Here is a 21,377-nt window from a genome sequence, read left to right on the forward strand (position 1 = left end):
AATTTGTTTTATGACAGAAAACAGAAATATTGGCAGTGACCCCTTCAGCATCTTACATTTCCTTAATACCTTTGAAGGGAGAGAGCTTGGAGTCAAATACTGAGAAGCTGGAGGCTGTGTACTATATTAAAAAAAAAAAAAAGGGACTCCACAGTAGGTGGTTTGGGGGGGAAACTCCTGGAATTATTTGTGTTATTATTTACAGAGAGATAAGTAGTTTAAGATTTCCCTGGTTAAGGAGTCACCCCAATACAGGCTTTGTATCTATTTTTTTAAAAAGATTTATTTAGGGCGCCTGGGTGGCTCAGTCGTTGAGCGTCTGCCTTCGGCTCAGGTTATGATCCCAGAGTCCTGGGATCGAGCCCCGCGTCGGGCTCTCTGCTCGGCGGAAAGCCTGCTTCTCCCTCTCCCACTCCCCCTGCTTGTGTTCCCTCTCTCGCTGTGTCTCTCTCTGTCAAATAAACAAATAAAATCTTTTAAAAAAATAAAAAATAAAAATAAATAAAAAGATTTATTTATTTATTTGAGAGAGAGAGAGAGGGAGAGAGAGAGCGTGTACGGGGGGAGGGGCAGAGGGAGAGGGAGAGAAAGTCTTAAGCAGACTCCATGCTGAGCATGGAGCCCATTGTGGGGCTCAATCTCAGGACCCCAAGATCATAACCTGAGCCAAAACCAAGAGTTGGACACTTAACCAACTGCACCACCCAGGCACCCCAAACTTTGTATCTGTCTTAAAAATGAGGCTTGAGGGGCTTCTGGGTGGCTCAGTCGTTAGGTGTCTGCCTTCGGCTTGGGTCGTGGTCCCAGGGTCCTGGGATCGAGCCCCACATCGGGCTCCCTGCTCTGCAGGAAGCCTGCTTCTCCTTCTCCCACTCCCCCTGCTTGTGTTCCCTCTCGTTACGTCTCTATCAAATAAATAAATAAAATTAAAAAAAAATGAGGCTTGAAAATCAAAAGTTCTTAAATTGCTTTTGAATTTTTCTGGAGCTAAACAATTTTAGTCCAATTATAGTCCAATTGTGGGGAAGTAAAGTTGCTAAACGAAAGGTTAAAGGAGCTACTATTCATTACAAACACTGTTTATGATGACTTGAGGCAACCTGTCTCTTGTTCTAATGTGAATATAAGTAAAACAATGGGCTCTGAGGCAAGAAGGCAAAGTAGCAGACAGCTTCAAGAGATTCAACACTTCTTTGAAACATGTTACCCGAACACTCACATATCCCATAAGTCATCTGCTCACTGTATCTTTCCAAGTCAAGCTGAATGCTTTTGTGGAAAAACTCCAATTTAGCTTTCAGTTGCTGAGATGCTGAGATCAAAGTGTTCTTCATTTTTGTCAAGTTAGCATTGTATCTAAGAAGACTTAACCTAAACCACAGCCAAAAAAAAAAATCAGTATTTCAGAAACACTGGACAAAAATTTAATAGCTTAAATTGCCATAAATCCAAAGCCTAAGTTTCTATTATCAATCTGAGAAATAGTTAATCTCTAGAATCTAATCTCTAAAGACTCCCTGCCTGTGATATTCTAAGATAACACAATCTTCTTATACCAGGACCTTTCAGGAAATACTCTCAAACTATTGCAACTGGATGGTTTCAGACCATTAGTAAGAATTCTGTAAGTCTGGTCAGAATATTACACTTCAGATTAGCCCAATATTTCAGTATTGCATGGAATACTGATTAGTGAAAACAGCAAGATTAATTCTTGAGCATTAATGCACATGACACTGCACCTATAAACAACAGAATCCACTTACATTGCTGCTCTTTGTCCCTGAAAGAGCCTGCTGTAGTCTTCTTTTAGCCCAGACACATAGTGTACTGCTTCAGCCCATACTTTACGCAGCTGTATAATTGGAAGCTGTATTTTGCTGTCCCGTACTTTATGTAAAAAGATGGAAAAAAGAGGAGGGAAGTTACTTTTTAAAATTTTAGAGTTTGTCTATCATTCTTTCTGATTTCCTGTCCATACAAATATCATTCCCATAGATTCTAGAACCTGATGCTAGAAAGAATAAATTCTTACTGTTTAATTCAGTTCAATATGTATTTACTGACCACCTGCAATACACAAGCCCTATTCCAGGTATGAGGGGAAATAAAAATGAATAATCACTATATAATCACAAAGCTCGCAATTATTCCTATATCTTTTTCTTTTTCCTTGCATCTAACAGGGAATACTCCCTTTTTTCTCCATAAATCCGAATTCTTTATTTCTTTCAAGTTCTAAATGAAGTCCCATGTCCTCCACAATCTTTCCATCATCTTTCCTGCCTTTGAATAATAAATTTCATCTCCTGGACTACCAACCCAACTTGAGAAAAACATATAGGGTAAATAGCAACTTAGTAAAATATGCTTTCTTCAATGCCAGATATATAAAATTATTTATTGATGGTTATCTCTTGCCCTTAGTAAAGGGAATGCTACTTTCACCCATGGGAGGGGCGCCTGGGTGATGCAGTTGGTTGGGTGTCTGCCTTCGGCTCAGGTCATGATCTGGGAGTTCCAGGATTGAGCCCCACGCTGGGATCCCTGCTCAGCGGGGAGTCTGCTTCTTTCTCTGCCCCTCCCCCTGCTCATGCTCTCTCCCTCTCACTCTCAAACAAATTAAGTAAAAAAATAAAACTATGGCAGATATACGTTAAGTTCATTGAAATTCCATTTTAACATTATGAAATTCTCCAAGATTGAGAGATTCATCCTATCCTTTAAGGTGGCAATTATAGTCTCCGTTATTATTTTCCAATGAAAACATTCAGAGAAATGATACTACACTGGGTTAATACTGAAAAATCACATTATCTGAAGCAGACTTAAAAAAAATAAAACCATATATCTGGAAAAATCTTTATCTCCCCTAATAATTGTCTCAAGTAACCTTTCTTCTATTCTTATATACCCATTCTTACTCCTGAGACTTCCTACAACAGACAAAAAAACCCCAAACCAAACAAAAACAAAATAACCCAGGGGCGCCTGGGTGGCTCAGTTGGTTAAGCGACTGCCTTCGGCTCAGGTCATGATCCTGGAGTCCCGGAATCGAGTCCCGCATCGGGCTCCCTGCTCGGCAGGGAGTCTGCTTCTCCCTCTGACCTTCCCCCATCTCATGTGCTCTCTCTCTCTCTCTCTCTCAAATAAATAAATAATAAAATCTTAAAAAAAATAAAATAAAATAACCCAGACACTTTAAAGAAAAAGAGTCTAGGGGAGGGGAGTCTTTTCACACACACACACAAATCATATATTTTAAAAAATAAAAGGGCCTAAAAAATGATACTCCAGTATCAAGAAGCACTCCTAGTGTCCAGATTTTGGTTTCTAACACTACTCTCCAAATAAAGCAACCAGGGCTCCTTGGAGAAATGGCTGATCCTAGGACTGGGGCAAGAAATGCACAAGATAGACCTGGAACATGTTTTGGTGCCAGAAAGGAAGTGCTAAAAAAAAAAAAAAAACTGAAAAACCCTAATTGATGGCACAAGTAAAAGGGGCAGAGAAAGCCAAATGAAAGAGCTCCTAGTGACCAAAGATGCAACAATTTGAAGAACAAAATAGTCTTGGGTTATAATCAAAGTATAAGATAAATATCCATGTATCCATATTGATAGAATAAATGATTGAATAAATTAATAAACGGGAGAGAAGAGACAAATGTCACATGCAAAAGAATTCCAAATAAATTATGTACTATATCCTTAAAGGAGGGGGAGCATAACTCCCCATTCCTTGGGTTCTACATAGTGACTTCCTTCAAAAGAGTACAGTATGGAAGCGGGGGGAGAGACTAAACTTTAAGGTGGAGAAACCTGAGAGACACTACTTCAGCCAGGTGATCCAAGGTCATCACCAAGAGTCATAAATCACACTGGAAGTATGTACTCTTCATATAATGTGATGAAAATGACACTTTGCTTCTGTGATCTTTCTCTCAAAACCCTAATCCTACTCTAATCAAGAGGGAAAAAAAAAAAATCAAACTGCAACAGAGGAACATCCTAAAAAATACTTGACCAGTACTCCTCAAAGCTGTCAAGGTGATCAAAAACAAGGAAAAGTCTGAGAAACTGTCACAGCCAAGAGGAGCCTAAAGAGGTAAGACAACTACATGTAATGTGATATCCTGGAGGAGATCCTGGAACAGAAAAAGGACACCAGATAAAAACTAAGGAAAAATGAATAAAGTATGGGCTTTACCTAATAATTACATATTGGTTCTTTACTTGTAACAAATGTACTATACAATATAAGATGTTAACAACTGGGGAAACAATATGTGTTGGGAAGGGGAATAACATGAGAACTTTGTACTATCTATTCAATTCTGCTGTAAATTTAAAACTGTTGTTAAAAAAACTAACAAAAAGGTAACACAGAGGGAAGATTACATATTTTTAGCCCTATGCCCAGTTTTGTTCTTGATTTTACAATATTATGCTTGATTTTAGTTTTGGGTATACAGAAATTGATCACTTCTTCCAAAGAAAATAATTTTCACAGGATAAATGAAAACATTTGAACATTAAGCAGTATTCATATGATAAAATGAAATACATGAACATGCTTAAATAATGAAGGAACAACTAGAAAGTAGGCTTAATTAATAGTGGAGATCCATTCTTCTGCAAGAGCCCTATCCTGCGGAAAGTAAGTCTTCTTCCAAATGAGGATCTAGAGGTGACTTGAAATCTACCATTTCACCTTCCAAACTATATAAATTCATTTTTCACCACACTTAAAAACCCAAAGTATGAGATATAGAACAGAAACACCAAAAGACCATTTCTACTAACCATATTGAGTCAAAATTATATTATTTCAGGTTTAAACCTCAGTCAGTAAATGAGCTATACTTACCAATATAATTTACACAATCAGATAAACTTCTGGAAGCAAATGGTCCTTCATATACAGTCTTACTTTTATCGAACAAATACACCATATAGCTATCACAGCCTCTCTGAAAAAGAAACAATTAAAAAAAAAAATCCTTGAAAATACTAGGTTCTCTAAGTACTTAAACACACATTTCCTAATGTGAAATGCAAATGAATAATGTCAATGTTTATCAGCTACACCTTACAGATTTAAGGTCTAGATTACTATTTAGGAAAAATAAATAACTGTAGTACGGGCTAAAGTGAAAACAATCACCAGACCCAAAAGGACAAAAGCAAAAAGTCATAACAACATATATCCATATAATGGGAATATTCAGTAATCAAAAGGAATGAAGTTCTGATACATGCTAGGACATGAATGAACCTCCAAAACATAATGCTAAATGAAAGAAGTCAGACACAAGAGACTACAGACTGTATGATTTCACTTATACGAAGTGTTTAGAAAAGGCAAATTATAGAGATAGAAAGTAAATTAGTAGTTGCCTGAAGTGAACAGAATGGAGATTAAGAGGACATGAAGGATCTTATTGATATGGAAATTTCTTAAAACTGATTTATAGCAATGGCTGCACAATTAGGCAAATTTACTAAAAAAAAAAAATCACCGAATTGTACACATGAAATGGGTAAATTACATGATATACAAAATTTGCCTCAATAAAGTAAAACGATGACAACAACAACAAGAGTCATGAGCACAATATTTTACCATCCATCTATCCTCTGGCAGGATCTATGACACTGCTGGTCTAATTTCAAGGTTCTAGGCTTTAAGTACAAAAGGGGAAAAAAAGAAAGAGGAGAAAACTGGCACCAAAGAGAAAGTCATACAAAGTTTAAAACATATCTTGTTCACCTTGCAAAGCAATGATAAGAGTAATGAATAGGATAAAATTAAAGTAAGAATTGTAAGGTGTGCACCACCGCCCCAAGGAGATTCCGACTAAGCATCAAAAAAATGCAGGCCATGCAATCCCTCTATGCTAAAAGATTTCTTATACTCTAGGTATATTAGAATTCTCTTACGACTCCATCTAGAACACATTGAGAGGCTGGTTTCCGAGGATCCAGAGAAATTCCTGTCTCTGAAAGAAGCTCTTGAGAACCAGTATTTATTCCAGTTTCACGCTCAATACGAGACTGTAGTGAATGAAGACTTTCATCAGGTGGTAACAAAAAAGAAATTATCTTTGCAGAAGTCATATTTAGGATGTGTACTATCTGTATAAATAAGAAAAAAATGATTATTGATCATTTACTACATAAAAGATTCACTGCTAGATACTAAAGGGAATATGAGCAAAAGGCATTATCTCTATACTAAACAAGGTTCGATCATTTTCCAAAATGAGATCTCCTTCCATAATTATGAAAACTGAACAGTAGAGTTTGCTTTCCTATAGCAGATGTTAGATCCAAAGAATAAAGTTTCAAAATTATAGGGATGTACAAAATCTAGAGATGAAAACCCCAATTCTAAAAGGCAACACTTAGGGGTGCCTGGGTGGCTCAGTCAGTTAATCCTCCAACTCTTGATTTCAGCTCCGGTCATGATCTCAGGGTTGTGAGATCAAGCCCCGCATGGAGCCTGCTTGGGATTCTCTCTCCCTCTCTAAAAAAAATTAATTAATTTTAAAAAATTTAAAAAATAAAAAATAAAAAGGCAACACTTATTTATTCTCAGAAACTTATCGTAGACCTGGAAGGAAATATTCACATTTATGAAGTCCCTAATAGATGCCAACCACAGAGTTAAGTGCTTTCACATAACATCCTGTTAATTACATCTTCTAAGCTCCGTTTTGGCAGAGAGAAACCAGAGCCCTGAGAAGTCTTTTGAAAACAACATGATTTTAAATCCTCTTCCTTCTATTGTCCTTAGATAAGCCATACAAATACCTATGTTTCTCCAGTGCATTATATTGACTAGTATATGCAAATGATTAAAATATTTTTCTTTAAATTCAATTAACATACAGTGTATTGTTAGATTAAAATTATTTCTGCTAGAAATGCTTATTACCGAGGTAAAGCATTAATTTTCCTTTTAGAATAACCTTTATGTTTGAAAAAGGTGAGAGGAAGAGAAGGGAATTGTCAAAGTTGACATGGATTTACAGAACCAGTATCCCAACTGAGACCTCCCATTCCTTCCCATCCTAAGCAGATTTTATGACAGCTGCCACTAATAGCAAAAGCAGAAATTCAGGATGGATATCCTAAGGTGGATATATACTTTTACACAGGGTTTATGTCAAACTGGGTAAGTAATCATGGAATCCTACAACCAAAGCCGAACCATAAGAGAGCAAAAGAAAGAGAGAGGAAATATAACTTACATTTACCCTTTTGTTCCTCAAGTATTTAATGAGTGACTACTGTGGTAAATACTATTAAGTGTGTTGTGGTGGTAGTGGGTATGCAAATTGAGTAACTTATGATCCTTGCCCTCCACGGGATAATGGCCAAATAGAAGATATTAAGAAACATTAAGAGAACTAAAATACAAGGCAAAATGCCACATGTACTATAATAATGTAAAGTATTGTGCAGGTTCCAATGGAGTTTACTTGGTGGGAGGAAAGGGATGCTTTATAAGAGAGGCACTATGAGCTAAACTTTGGAAAGGAAGGAAGATTAGAACAAGGAAAGATTAAAGAAGAAAGGTTCTTCTAGGTAGAAAACAAGGTAGGCAGAGGCATAAAGGTAAAAAGGGATGAGCATAATCAAAGAATATAAATAATCCAGACACCTGACTGGGTGTCTCAGTCAGTTGAGCACCCGTCTCTTGATTTTGGCTCAGGTCATGATATGAGCCCTGCATTGGGCTCCATGCTCCCCGTGTTGAGCTCAGGGAGTCTGCTGGAGATTCTCTCTCTGCCCCTCCCCCTGCTCGCTCGTTCTCTCTCTCTCATATAAGTATTTTTTTTTAAAGATTTTATTTATTTATTTGACAGAGAGAGAGAGACAGTGAGAGAGGGAACACAAGCAGGAGGAGTGGGAGAGGGAGAAGCAGGCTTCCCACGGAGCAGGGAGCCCGATGCGGGGCTCAATCCCAGGACCCTGGGATCATGACCTGAGCTGAAGGTCGACGCTTAACGACTGAGCCACCCAGGCGCCCCTCTCATATAAATAAATCTTAAAAAAAAAAAAAAAGTATAAATAATCCAGTTCAAATGTACCTAAAATGATGGCCCCTTAGGGTATAATAGGAGATAAGGCTGCAAGTATAGGAGAAAGGAGACCAAGACAGATACTGAATACTAAATGTAAAGATTTGGACTTTATTCAATAAGCAAAGAGGAACTATGGAGGAAGGCTTTCTAAATTGAGAACCTGACAAGCTCAGAATTGTTAAAACATTCAAAAGATAAATCTTTTATCTTTTATCAAAAGATAAATCCAAGTAATTGGATATGCCACTGGAAGAGAAGGAATAGTCAGACGAGCCATCCCACTTAGGTAGCTGGAAAGATGACAGTGCAAGAGGCATAGGAAAAGCTGTAGGAGAGATTTCATGGAGCAAATGTGTTCAGTTTTTAATAAAATAAGTTTTGGGGTGCCAGTGAGACTATCAACTATAGTTATATAGCAGTTATAAACACCCTGCAGAAAAGTGACAACCGAAGAAATAAATTTGCAAGTTATCCGTATTCAGTTTATAGGTAAAGTTCTACAACTAAAGATTATAAAGGAAAGGAAGAAAAAGTAATATGGAAAAAGAGAAAACCAAGGAGAGACACTTAGGGTATAGTAACATTTAGGAGCGTGAAAAAGGTGACAAAGAAGGAATAATTAAATACTTTGTTTCACCATCATCTTCAGTGGCAAGTTCAGTATACTTTTCCCAGCTTTCCTATATATTTAAAGTTTTTCATAATACATTGTTGGAAAATCATGCAATCAGATTTTAATCTTTTTAAAAAGAAGTATTCTAGTAGCCGTTTTGTTGATTTCTTTTTTAAATGAAAATCAAACAGACATCATTCCTTCTTGGAACAATATAATAAGCACCTTAGAAAACGTCCTACAATACAAACTGTTTTGCAGTTCATGTTCCTGTGTTATTGATATTCCCCTGTCTGTAAGTCTTTCCCCCTACCCATTCCCGATTAATTCTTATCTTTCAAAATTCAGTCCTATTATCATGTCTCAGAAGCATCCCCGAGTTACTATGAATGGTACCCTACACATACTTTATCCTGTACAAGCTCCCAATAATATTGAGCCTTTAAAGAAGATTATTACTGTACCTGAGCTAAAAAGAGATAGATAGATCGACAGACAGATATTTGCCCCAGATTCACAGACAGGTAAATAGTGGTTCTGCAAACTGAAGTCTACAGACCACAAAACATCTAAGGAGGACTCTTTCCCTATGCTCTATAACAAGCACATGTCCACAGACCCCACAGGGTGGAAATGATGCTACGATCACCATGACAAACCTGAAAAAAATCTGGGATAAAAGACAAAAGTTTTCAGGGACAACAAAAAACTAAAAGGTGTCACCAAGTCCTGCTGGTCTAACACACTAAGGAATGATTTATTCCTTGGCACAACAGAAGAAAACCAAATCAAGAACCAGATAACTTTTCAGCATTAGCCAAGAATGACATCAACGTGGCCCCAAGTTCCTATTTAATAAGCTATGACAAGATTACAGTAAAACCTTACATGATTATAACTTCTCATTTCAATTTTTTTTTTCCGGAAAATAAAATGTAGCCCCACCCCCAACTAGCCTCCTCCTGAACCTCCTCCTGCCTTCAGGATGGCCTTGGATGCTCACCACCGAGCCCTCACCACAGATTGTTCCAATTTTAGAAACCCTATCTACTACTACCCAATCAGTAACTATGGAAAGACTTCAGATGAGAGTTGTTTCTGGGTATACTAATATAGAGCCTCTCATTCATACCAATGAATATTTACTGAGAACCTGATACATGGCCTCCTTTGTACAGAACACGGGGGTAGGGATAGCATGGTGGTAGGGTGAGTGACTGTTAATAAAAGTAGTAAGAACAGGGTGCCTGGGTGGCTCAGTTGATTAAGCGACTGCCTTTGGCTCAGGTCATGATCCTGGAGTCCCTGGATCGAGTCCCGCATCGGGCTCCCTGCTTGGCAGGGAGTCTGCTTCTCCCTCTGACCCTCCCCCACTCATGTGCTCTCTCTCTCTCTCATTCTCTCTCTCTCTCTCTCTCTCATAGATAAATAAAATCTTTAAAAAAAAAAAAGTAGTAAGAACAGGGGCGGAGCAAGATGGCAGAGGTGTAGTAGACCTGGATTTCGTCTGGTCCCAGGAATTCAGCTGGATAGGGATCAAACCATTCTGAACACCTACAAACTCAACAGGAGACGGAAGAAAAGAATAGCAACAACTCTCTGAACAGAAAAGCGACCACTTTCTGGAAGGTAGGACGTGTGGAGAAGTGAATCCAAGGCGATATTCGGGAGGATAGACAGTGGGGGAGGGGGCCTCCATCAGCCTCTACCGGCAAGTGATAGAGCCTGGGAGCACAAAATCGGAACTTTTAGAAGCTGCTCCGCTAAGAGACGTCGCTCTAGTGGCTAAGCGGGGGGTGGAACCCTCGCTGGGACAGTGTGGTCTCAGGACCCGTGGGGTCACAGAGGGACCGGGGGTGCCTGAGTGCAGCAGAGCTCCCAGGTATCGGAGCCAGGAAGCCGGCTGCAGAGATGGAGCCGAGGCGTGGGCTCTCAGCTCGGGGTTGCCATAAACCGTGATCTGCGGCACAGTCGGGCCACTGCTCCTCCAGCAGGGACCCAACAAGCGGCAGATCTGGGGAGACTCCCCTTCCTCCCCCAGGAGGAGCGGCGTGGGAGCGCACCATGGAGATCTGTGGGGTTTGGAAACTCCGCACGGGGGTCATGTGCCAGAGATAGAAATGCTCGGTCACAGGCCGGGTGAGCACGGAGTGTGGCCAGAGACTGGGGAGATGGGAGGGACTGACTGCTTTTCTCTGGGGGCGCACTGAGGAGCGGGGCCCCAAGTTCTCGGCTCCTTGGGGCAGAGATTGGGAGGCCACCATTTTCACTCTCATCCCCCAAAGCTGTGCAGAAAGCTTGCAGGGAACAAAAGCTCCCAAGAGCAAATCCGAGCAGATTACTTAGCCCAGACCTGCAAGGGCGGGGCAGTTCCGCCTCTGGCAAAGACATTTGGAAACCACAGCAACAGGCCCCTCCCCCAGAAGATCAGCGAGAACAGCCAGCCAAGACCAAGTTTACCAATCAATGAGAACGGCAGAACTCCAGCGCTAGGGGAATACTGCACATAGAATCCATGGCTTTTTCCCCATGATTCTTTAGTCTTTCAGAGTTACTTTTTTTTTTTAACTTTTTTTTTTAATTTTTCTTTTTCCCTTTTTCAAAAATTATTTTTTATTTTTCACGTTTAGAGTCATATTCAATCCCTTCACAGTAGTTACCCTTATTTTTGGTGTATATATATATATAAGTTGTTCTCTCTTTAAAATTTTGAGATACAGTTTCTTCTAACAGATCAAAATATACCCTAAATCTCTAGTGTATGGCTTTGTTCTAGTCTCCTGCCTGATCACATTCTCTCCCTTTTTTTTTAAATCCTCTTCTTTCTTTTTTCAACCAATTCTTATCAATTCCTTTTATAAAATCTTTTATAATTTTCATCTTTACAGTCATAGTCCATCCCTTCATCATATTAACCTTTATTTTTGTACATATATAAGTTTTTCTTTCTTTAAAATTTTGGGAGAAACTTTCTTCTAAAAGACCAAAATACATCCAAAATCTAGCGTGTGACACAGATCTGTGCACCAGCCTGATCATATTTGATCATATCCTGTTTTTGTTTTGTTTTCTTTTTCTTTTTTCTTTCTTTCCCTTTCTTTTCCCTCTGTTTCAGGTCTTTTCTGATTTGTTTAGTGTATATTTTCTGGGGATGTTGTTACCCTGTTAGCATTTTGTTCTTTCATTCATCTATTCTCCTCTGGACAAAATGACAAGATGGAAAAAATCACCTCAACAAAAAGAACAAGAGGCAGTACCAACTGCCAGGGACCTAATCAATACGGACATTAGTACAATGTCAGAACTAGAGTTCAGAATGATGATTTTAAAGATACTAGCTGGGCTTGAAAAAAACATGGAAGTTATTAGAGAAACCCTTTCTGGAGAAATAAAAGAACTAAAATCTAACAAAGTCAAAATCAAAAAGGCTATTAATGAGGTGCAATCAAAAATGGAGGCTCTAACTGCTAGGATAAATGAGGCAGAAGAGAGAATTAGTGATACAGAAGACCAAATGATGGAAAATAAAGAAGCTGAGAAAAAGAGAGATAAACAACTACTGGATTACAAGGGCAGAATTCGAGAGATAAGCAATACCATAAGATGAAACAACATTAGAATAATTGGGATCCCAGAAGAAGAAGAAAGAGAGAGAGGGGCAGAAGGTATACTGGAGCAAATTATAGCAGAGAACTTCCCTAATTTGGGGAAGGAAACAGGCATCAAAATCCAGGAGGCACAGAGAACCGCCCCCCTCAAAATCAATAAAAATAGGTCAACACCCCGCCATTTAATAGTAAAACTTATGAGTCTCAGAGACAAAGAGAAAATCCTGAAAGCAGCTTGGGAGAAGAGATCTGTAACCTACAATGGTAGAAACATTAGATTGGCAGCAGACCTATCCACAAAGTCCTGGAAGGCCAGAAAGGACTGGCAGGATATATTCAGAGCACTAAATGGGAAAAATATGCAGCCAAGAATACTATATCCAGCTAGGCTGTCACTGAAAATAGAAGGAGAGACAAAAAGCTTCCAGGACAAACAAAAACTAAAGGAATTTGCAAACACAAAACCAGCCCTACAAGAAATATTGAAAGGGGTCCTCTAAGCAAAGAGAGAGCCTAAAAGCAACATAGACCAGAAAGGAACACAGACAATACACAGTAAAAGTCACCTTACAGGCAATACAATGGCACTAAATTCATATCTTTCAGTAGTTACCCTGAATGCAAATGGGCTAAATGCCCCTATCAAAAGACACAGGCTATCAGATTGGATAAAAAAACAAGACCCATCGATATGCTGTCTGCAAGAGACTCATTTTAGACCCAAAGACACCCCCAGATTGAAAGTGAAGGGGTAGAAAACCATTTACCATGCTAATGGACACCAAAAGAAAGCTGGGGTGGCAATCCTTATAACAGACAAATTAGATTTTAAACCAAAGACTGTAATAAGAGATGAGGAAGGACACTAAATCATACTTAAAGGGTCTATCCAACAAGAAGATCTAACAATTGTAAATATCTATGCCCCTAACATGGGAGCAGCCAATTATATAAGCCAATTAATAACAAAAGCAAAGAAACACAATGACAACAATACATTTATAGTGGGGGACTTTAACACCCCCCTCACTGAGATGGACAGATCATCTAAGCAAAAGATCAACAAGGAAATAAAGACTTTAAATGACACACTGGACCAAATGGACTTCACAGATATATTCAGAACATTCCATCCCAAAGCAACAGAATACACATTGTTCTCTAGTGCCCATGGAACATTCTCCAGAATAGATCACGTCCCAGGTCACAAATCAGGTCTCAATCGGTACCAAAAGATTGGGATCATTCCCTGCCTATTTTCAGACCACAATGCTTTGAAACTAGAACTCAATCACAAGAGGAAAGTCGGAAAGAACTCAAATAGATGGAGGCTAAAGAGCATCCTACTGAAGAATGAATGGGTCAACCAGAAAATTAAAGAAGAATTAAAAAATTCATGGAAACAAATGAAAATGAAAACACAACTGTTCAAAATCTTTGGGATGAAGCAAAGGCAGTCCTAAGAGAAAAGTGTATAGCAATACAAGCCTTTCTCAAGAAACAAGAAAGGTCTCAAATACACAACCTAACCCTACACCTAAAGGAGCTGGAGAAAGACCAGCAAATAAAGCCTAAACCCAACAGGAGAAGAGAAATAATAAAGATCAGAGCAGAAATCAATGAAATAGAAACCAAAAGAACAGTAGAACAGATCAATGAAACTAGGAGCTGATTCTTTGAAAGAATTAACAGGATTGATAAACCCCTGGCCAGACTTATCAAAAAGAAAAGAGAAATGACCCAAATCAACAAAATCATGAATGAAAGAGGAGATCACAACCAACACCAAAGAAATACAATTATGAGCAACTATATGCCAGCAAATTAGATAATCTGGAAGAAATCGATGCATTCCTAGAGATGTATCAACTACCTAAACTGAACCAGGAAGAAACAAAAAACCTGAACAGACCTATAACCACTAAGGAAATTGAAGCAGTAATCAAAAATCTCCCAATAAACAAGAGCCCAGGGCCAGATGGCTTCCCAGTGGAATTCTACCAAACATTTAAAGAAGAATTAATACCTATCCTTCTGAAACTGTTCCAAAAAATAGAAATGGAAGGAAAACTTCCAAACTCGTTTTATGAGGCCACCGTTACCTTGATCCCCAAACCAAAGACCCCATCAAAAAGGAGAATTACAGACCAATATCCTTGATGAACATGGATGCAAAAATTCTCACCAAAATACTAGCCAATAGGATCCAACAGCACATTAAAAGGATTCTTCACCACGGCATTTATCCCTGGGATAAAGTGGGATTTATCCCTGGGCTGCAAGGTTGGTTCAACATCCACAAATCAATCAATGTGATACAATACATTAATAAAAGAAAGAACAAGAACCATATGATCCTCTCAATAGATGCAGAAAAAGCTTTTGACAAAGTACAGCATCCTTTCTTGATCAAAACTCTTCAGAGTATAGGCATAAAGGGTACATACCTCAATATCATAAAAGCCATCTATGAAAAATCCACAGCAAATATCATTCTCAATGGGCAAAAACTGAGAGCTTTCCCCCTAAGGTCAGGAACACGGCAGGGATGTCCACTATCACCACTGCTATTCAACATAGTATTAGAAGTCCTAGCCACAGCAATCAGACAACAAAAAGAAATCAAAGGCATCCAAATCGGCAAAGAAGAAGTCAAACTCTCACTCTTTGCAGATGATATGAGACTTTATGTGGAAAACCCAAAAGACTCCACCCCAAAACTGCTAGAACTCATACAGGAATTCAGTAAAGTGGCAGGATATAAAATCAATGCACAGAAATCAGTGGCATTCCTATACACCAACAACAAGACAGAAGAAAGAGAAATTAAGGAGTCGATCCCATTTACAATTGCACCCAAAACCATAAGATACCTAGGAATAAATCTAATCAAAGAGGCAAAGAATCTGTACTCAGAAAACTATACAATACTCATGAAAGAAATTGAGGAAGACACAAAGAAATGGAAAAACGTTCCATGCTCATGGATTGGAAGAACAAATATTGTGAAGATGTCAATGCTACCTAGAGCAATCTACACATTCAATGCAATCCCCATCAAAATACCATCCACTTTTTTCAAAGAAATGGAACAAATAATCCTAAAATTTGTATGGAACCAGAAAAGACCCCTACTAGCCAGAGGAATGTTAAAAAAGAAAAGCAAAGCTGGCGGCATCACAATTCCGGACTTCCAGCTCTATTACAAAGCTGTCATCATCAAGACAGTATGGTACTGGCACAAGAACAGACACATTGATCAATGGAACAGCATAGAGAGCCCAGAAATGGACCCTCAACTCTATGGTCAACTAATCTTCAACAAAGCAGGAAAGAATGTCCAGTGGAAAAAAGACAGTCTCTTCAACAAATGGTGCTGGGAAAATTGGATAGCCACATGCAGAAGAATGAAACTGGACCATTTCCTTATACCACACTGAAAAATAGACTCAAAATGGTTGAAAGACTTAAATGTGAGACAGGAGTCCATCAAAATCCTAAAGGAGAACACAGGGAGCAACCTCTTCGACCTCAGCTGCAGCAACTTCTTCCTAGAAACATCGCCAAAGGCAAGGGAAGCAAGGGCAAAAATGAACTATTGGGACCTCATCAAGATAAAAAGCTTTTGCACAGCAAAAGAAACAGTCAACAAAACCAGAAGACAACTGATAGAATGGGAGAAGATATTTGCAAATGACATATCAGATAAAGGGCTAGTATCCAAAATCTATAAAGAACTTCTTAAACTCAACACCCAAAGAACAAATGATCCAATCAAGAAATGGGCAGAAGACATGAACAGACATTTTTCCAAAGAAGACATCCAAATGGCCAACAGACACATGAAAAAGTGCTCAATATCGCTTGGCATCAGGGAAATCCAAATCAAAACCTCAATGAGATATCACCTCACACCAGTCAGAATGGCTAAAATTAACAAGTCAGGAAACAACAGATGTTGGCGGGGATGCGGAGAAAGGGGAACCCTCCTACACTGTTGGTGGGAATGCAAGCCGGTACAGCCACTCTGGAAAACAGTATAGAGGTTCTTCAAAAAGTTGAAAATAGAGCTACCATACAATCCAGCAATTGCACTACTGGGTATTTACCCCAAAGATACAAACGTAGGGATCCGAAGGGGTACGTGCACCCCGATGTTTATAGCAGCAATGTCCACAATAGCCAAACCGTGGAAAGAGCCATCGACAGATGAATGGATAAAGAAGATGTGGTATATATATATAATGGAATATTATGCAGCCATCAAAAGGAATGAAATCTTGTCATTTGCAACGACGTGGATGGAACTGGAGGGTGTTATGCTGAGCGAAATAAGTCAATCAGAAAAAGACATGTATCATATGACCTCACTGATATGAGGAATTCTTAATCTCAGGAAACAAACTGAGGGTTGCTGGAGTGGTGGGGGGTGGGAGGGATGGAACAGCTGGGTGATAGACATTGGGGAGGGTATGTGCTATGGTGAGCACTGTGAATTGTGCAAGACTGTTGAATCACAGACCTGTACCTCTGAAACAAATAATACATTATATGTTAAAAAAAAAAAAGAAGAAGAAGAAGATAGCAGGAGGGGAAGAATGAAGGGGGGGGAAATCGGAGGGGGAGATGAACCATGAGAGACTATGGACTCTGAAAAACAAACTGAGGGTTCTAGAGGGGAGGGGGGTGGGAGGATGGGTTAGCCTGGTGATGGATATTAAAGAGGGCACGTTCTGCACGGAGCACTGGGTGTTATGCACAAATAATGAATCATGGAACACTACATCAACAACTAATGATGTAATCTATGGTGATTAACATAACATTAAAAAAAAAAAAAGGTAGTAAGAACAACCCCAGCATTAAAGAAGACAACCTATATGGAAAGGCATGAGTGGAAGATGAGAAACAATTAGAAAATATAATAAATATGATTTAAATGACAAATTATGTGACAGAGACCATTCAGAGAAAAGGAGAGTTGAATATATGCCAGTGTAGCTGAGGAGATACACAGAGACCAAGATCATTCTGGGCAGAAGGACACCATCTGTCAAAGCACAAAAATGGATAATGTGCTCGATGGCATAAGGAGCAGTGACAAGCTGGACCTAGCAAAGTAAAAGGTAAGAGAAGCAGGTCCGGGGCAAGCTCTTGGTTGGGGTGGACCTGCATGAGGAAAGCTCCAAAAGGCAGGCAGATCAGTTTAGACTTGACTGGTAGGCAAGAAGAACTATGCTGGTTTCTTGGACAGGAGAATAAAAAGCATTTTCAGAAGATGAGATGGATAGTTCATGCTGCATGGACTACAGGATGGGGAGGAAGTATAGAGTCATGAAAGTCAGGCAAGAAATTTCCTCACCAAACAAATCCAGTATGATTACACCCAAATGAATGAGGTCTAATGGCACCAATCCGAGGAAGAGGAAAATCCAAAAGATGTTTCATAAAAGCAATCAACAAAGACCACTTAGAAGTAAAACTGAGAAGGCTTACTAAAGACATAAAAACACATCAGCTCCAAGAATATAATTTTCTTTTCAAATAAGCATCAGAAAAGATTATTAAAATGTTTATGCTTATTTTCCAAATAAATTTGTTAACTTCAATGCAAGTCTTATGAAGTAGACTACATTCAAACTAACCTTCAAATTCAGAATGTGATCCATTAATACAAAACATCTTGGCTGCTTCAAAGTAAGATCAACAGGTCCTCCTCTTTGCTGAGGATCCCAATTCAGCATCAACTGAAGCCAGTTTTCCATGGGTTCTACTATTAAACTAGAAAGCATACAAAAAATAGGGTGAAAATCATTATGTTCCAGTTTTCCTTTAGTATTGTGAAAAAAGGTAATTTTGTAAGTTGTCCATGTCCTTTCTCATTACTCAGCTGTATCCTTTTGTATCTTACTTTCAAGTAATTCATAAAATGACAGGGGACAAACTTTTTTCCATAAAAAGCAACCCAAAACCTACATATGTAAGTACTGGCAACTTCAACAGATGAGTCCGGTTCCATTTTCCAAGGAACCCATTTATTTCAGTATCCCAAGAATCTTCTTATAGCAGGAGTTCTTATTTCTACTAGACCTGTGCTGTCCAATATGGTAGCCTCTAGTCACAAGTGGCTATTTGCATTTACACTTAATGAAAATTAAATAAAATTTAAAATTGAGTTTTTCTGTCACATTACAACCTTTCAGGTGCTCAATAGTCTCATGGGGCCATCACAGATATAAAACTTTTTCATCATCACAGAAAGTTTCACTGCACAGTCCTACTTGAAACAGACAACAACTCTACAGTTCTTTTGTAACCCTAAAGAAACTGAGGTGAACTTCCTCAACTAAAATATACTTACCTACAAAGGCTATTTGGTTGAGGTAAATGGCTACTAAACCGAACTTCTCCTGTCATCTCTTCACATGCAAATATACACTTTGGATCCTTCTTCTTAATCTTCTCATGCCTATAAAACAAGCTACCTTGTTGACAACTGATTCTCACAAACACTAAGATTTTTTGTCATTTAACTTTATTCAATTATGTGCTTAAAAGGCAATTATACCATATGAAGGGGTATGGAAGGAAAAAAAAAGCAGGTAACTGAGTATTTCCATTCCCATCAAGCACACCAAAGTTCTCTTCCTTTTCTTACCAGGTAAATGGCTGCAGATGATGCAAAAAAGGCCTATATCCAGCAATACATTCAAATACCATGGTCCCAAAGCTCCAATAATCAACAGTGGCTGTGTAAGGTTTATTCTCAAAGAGTTCTGGGGCCTTAAAAAGAAAAAACAAAATGCTTTAAACATCAACACTACAAGAGAAAAGCTACTTTATTTTTGAACTACTATATTCATGACCTTCAGAAAAAAGAACATGAATCCTGTACACTTAAATTCAAAGAAACAATCCATGTCTCACCAGATACTGCAGTGTTCCCACAAAAGATGTACAAAGACTTCCTTGATCAACATCTTTGGCATATCCCAGATCAATTATTTTATGCATAATCTGCAATACAATAAGTATTAAATGACTGAGAAATTTGAAAAGGAAAGGCAACAATGTCCTTATAAGGCTCTGGAGAGCGTGGTGGGGAAAAGCTTGGGCTCTGGACTATCACAAATGTATTTCAAGCCTGAGCTCCACCGCTTATGTGACCCTGATCAAGTTACTTAACTTCTCTCAGTTTCCTAAATAATGGTATTACTAACAATCCTTACTTCACAGAATTATTATTAGGATCAATGAAATAATGAAAGAAAAGAATTCAACACAGTACCTGATACATGGTAAAAAAATGTTTAAAAATTAAGTATAGATTAATTTTTATTTTGGTATATTCAGAATAAGCTTGATCCATTAAACCAGAAGGGAAAGGTAAGGATGATTCCAAACTTGAAAAAGCATCATACCACGGAGTGAGTCTAACTTCAAGAATATCCTGAAGTCTTTGGATACAAAAAAAGCAGCAACAGTTGGTGCCAAGCATACATGAAAGGCTCCTAAGAAAAGAGGCACCATCAAGGTTTCATCACCTCCAACTGACCACCATCATCGCTAACTAAAGACCACACAATCTAATTCAAGGTTCAGACTCTTGGCTTTACATCTTTATTGGACTGGAACCTGAGTGCTAGTCACAAGAAAACTGTTCAAATTATTCTGATAAATACAAGTATTCCAGGAGTCAGTGCATAATTTCTCATTCTCCTCAAGATGATTCATTTAAGAATCTGAGAAATCAAGGTTTTAAATTTTACTTAAATATAGAACTTAGGACTTTTGGGGAGGAGAATGAGTTTGTTCTTCCTTAAATAAGAAACATAGTTAAGTAAACATACTTAACTAAATCCAGGATGTGTGCATGTGTTGGATGTGCTTTGTAAGGGATTAACAAATTATTTTTACTCACTGCCTATTACCTCTACTAGATATTTTATTAGAAAACAGAAGTGAGCAAGATAGGCACAGTTCCTTCTCTAATGGGAGCCACTGTGTTAGCAGAGGAGACAACTAAACACAAAACCACAGTTCAGTGTAATGAGGGCAGGGATAGAAAAAGTACAAAATGCTATGGAAAGACAGCAGACTTCAAAGACTACACCAGGGAGACTGTATTCAATTGGCATGTAACACTTCTTCAGGTTTCACCTACCTTTCCACCAACATCCTGAAGAACTATGTTTTCAGGTTTTAGATCACGATGTATAATTTTGTTTTCATGCAAATATCGGATCCCAGACCCTAAATAAAGTTTAAAATGTATTTTAAGGTAACAGAAATACTGAATTAAAAATAAATTCACCTTACATTTTGTACAGATCTACTCTGACATTCAAACTTTTTTTTCTAAGTTTTGTTTATTTAAGTAATCTCTACACCCAATGTGAGGTTTGAACTCACAACCCCAAAATCAAGCATCACATGCCCCTCTGACTAAGCCAGCTAGCCACCCCTCCGATGCTCATATTTATATGGGCCATCATAACTATATGATTAATGATATTATACCAGTTAAGATTCTCTCCACAGAATATCCAGTTAACATTAAAAAAATACTCCAGAATTACATATATCCCTCTAGTTTTCCCTTCCACCTAAATCATCTAGATTTTCAACTAGACTTGACCTCCATGACCTAGGAAAAGCAGCAAAATCAAAATATATAGGGAAACATATTCTTGGCTTCTGACCTTCTTCCAAGGACCTAAGTGCAGGTAATTTTAGGGATCTTTCAGGAGTAATTCTTTAAAAAGAGATTTCATCCTAAGAGTTGACTTGAGGACCGATAACCATGAGATGCAATGCCACTGGTAAATAAAATTACTATGTTAGGCAGAGAGGGATGGAGAGTAAAATTGAATAAGGTCATTTTACACTATTTTTTGTCAGCAACTGGAACATCTATTAGTAAAAAATGGATTCCTAGCAAAAAAACAATAAAATATCCTAGTTTTAGCATCAACAGCAACAGTTAAATTTTTCTGATAATTTCTTATAGATGGTAAAAGTGTATGCTTTGTATAGTACATCAAAAATTCTCAATTCCCAAGTA

The 21,377-nt window shown here is 38.3% G+C and overlaps 1 protein-coding gene across 3 annotated transcripts in view; it reads right to left on the bottom strand.

The window, feature by feature from the left end:
* Positions 1 to 21,377, bottom strand: part of CHUK (component of inhibitor of nuclear factor kappa B kinase complex) — a 46,009-nt gene that overhangs the window by 15,166 nt on the left and 9,466 nt on the right. For all 3 annotated transcript variants that reach the window (XM_035027018.1, XM_035027025.1, XM_035027033.1), the window contains 9 exons: positions 20,478 to 20,566; positions 19,241 to 19,330; positions 18,972 to 19,096; positions 18,675 to 18,782; positions 17,959 to 18,094; positions 5,943 to 6,137; positions 4,870 to 4,972; positions 1,767 to 1,890; positions 1,220 to 1,371 (listed from right to left, as the gene is read on the bottom strand). In XM_035027018.1, the coding sequence (XP_034882909.1) occupies positions 1,220 to 1,371; positions 1,767 to 1,890; positions 4,870 to 4,972; positions 5,943 to 6,137; positions 17,959 to 18,094; positions 18,675 to 18,782; positions 18,972 to 19,096; positions 19,241 to 19,330; positions 20,478 to 20,566 (1,122 nt within the window). The remainder of the gene's footprint in view (positions 1 to 1,219; positions 1,372 to 1,766; positions 1,891 to 4,869; positions 4,973 to 5,942; positions 6,138 to 17,958; positions 18,095 to 18,674; positions 18,783 to 18,971; positions 19,097 to 19,240; positions 19,331 to 20,477; positions 20,567 to 21,377) is intronic.

The sequence above is a fragment of the Mirounga leonina genome, unplaced genomic scaffold, assembly GCF_011800145.1.
Source record: "Mirounga leonina isolate KUSES-001 unplaced genomic scaffold, KU_Mleo_1.0 Mir_114, whole genome shotgun sequence".
Taxonomy (NCBI): domain Eukaryota; kingdom Metazoa; phylum Chordata; class Mammalia; order Carnivora; family Phocidae; genus Mirounga; species Mirounga leonina.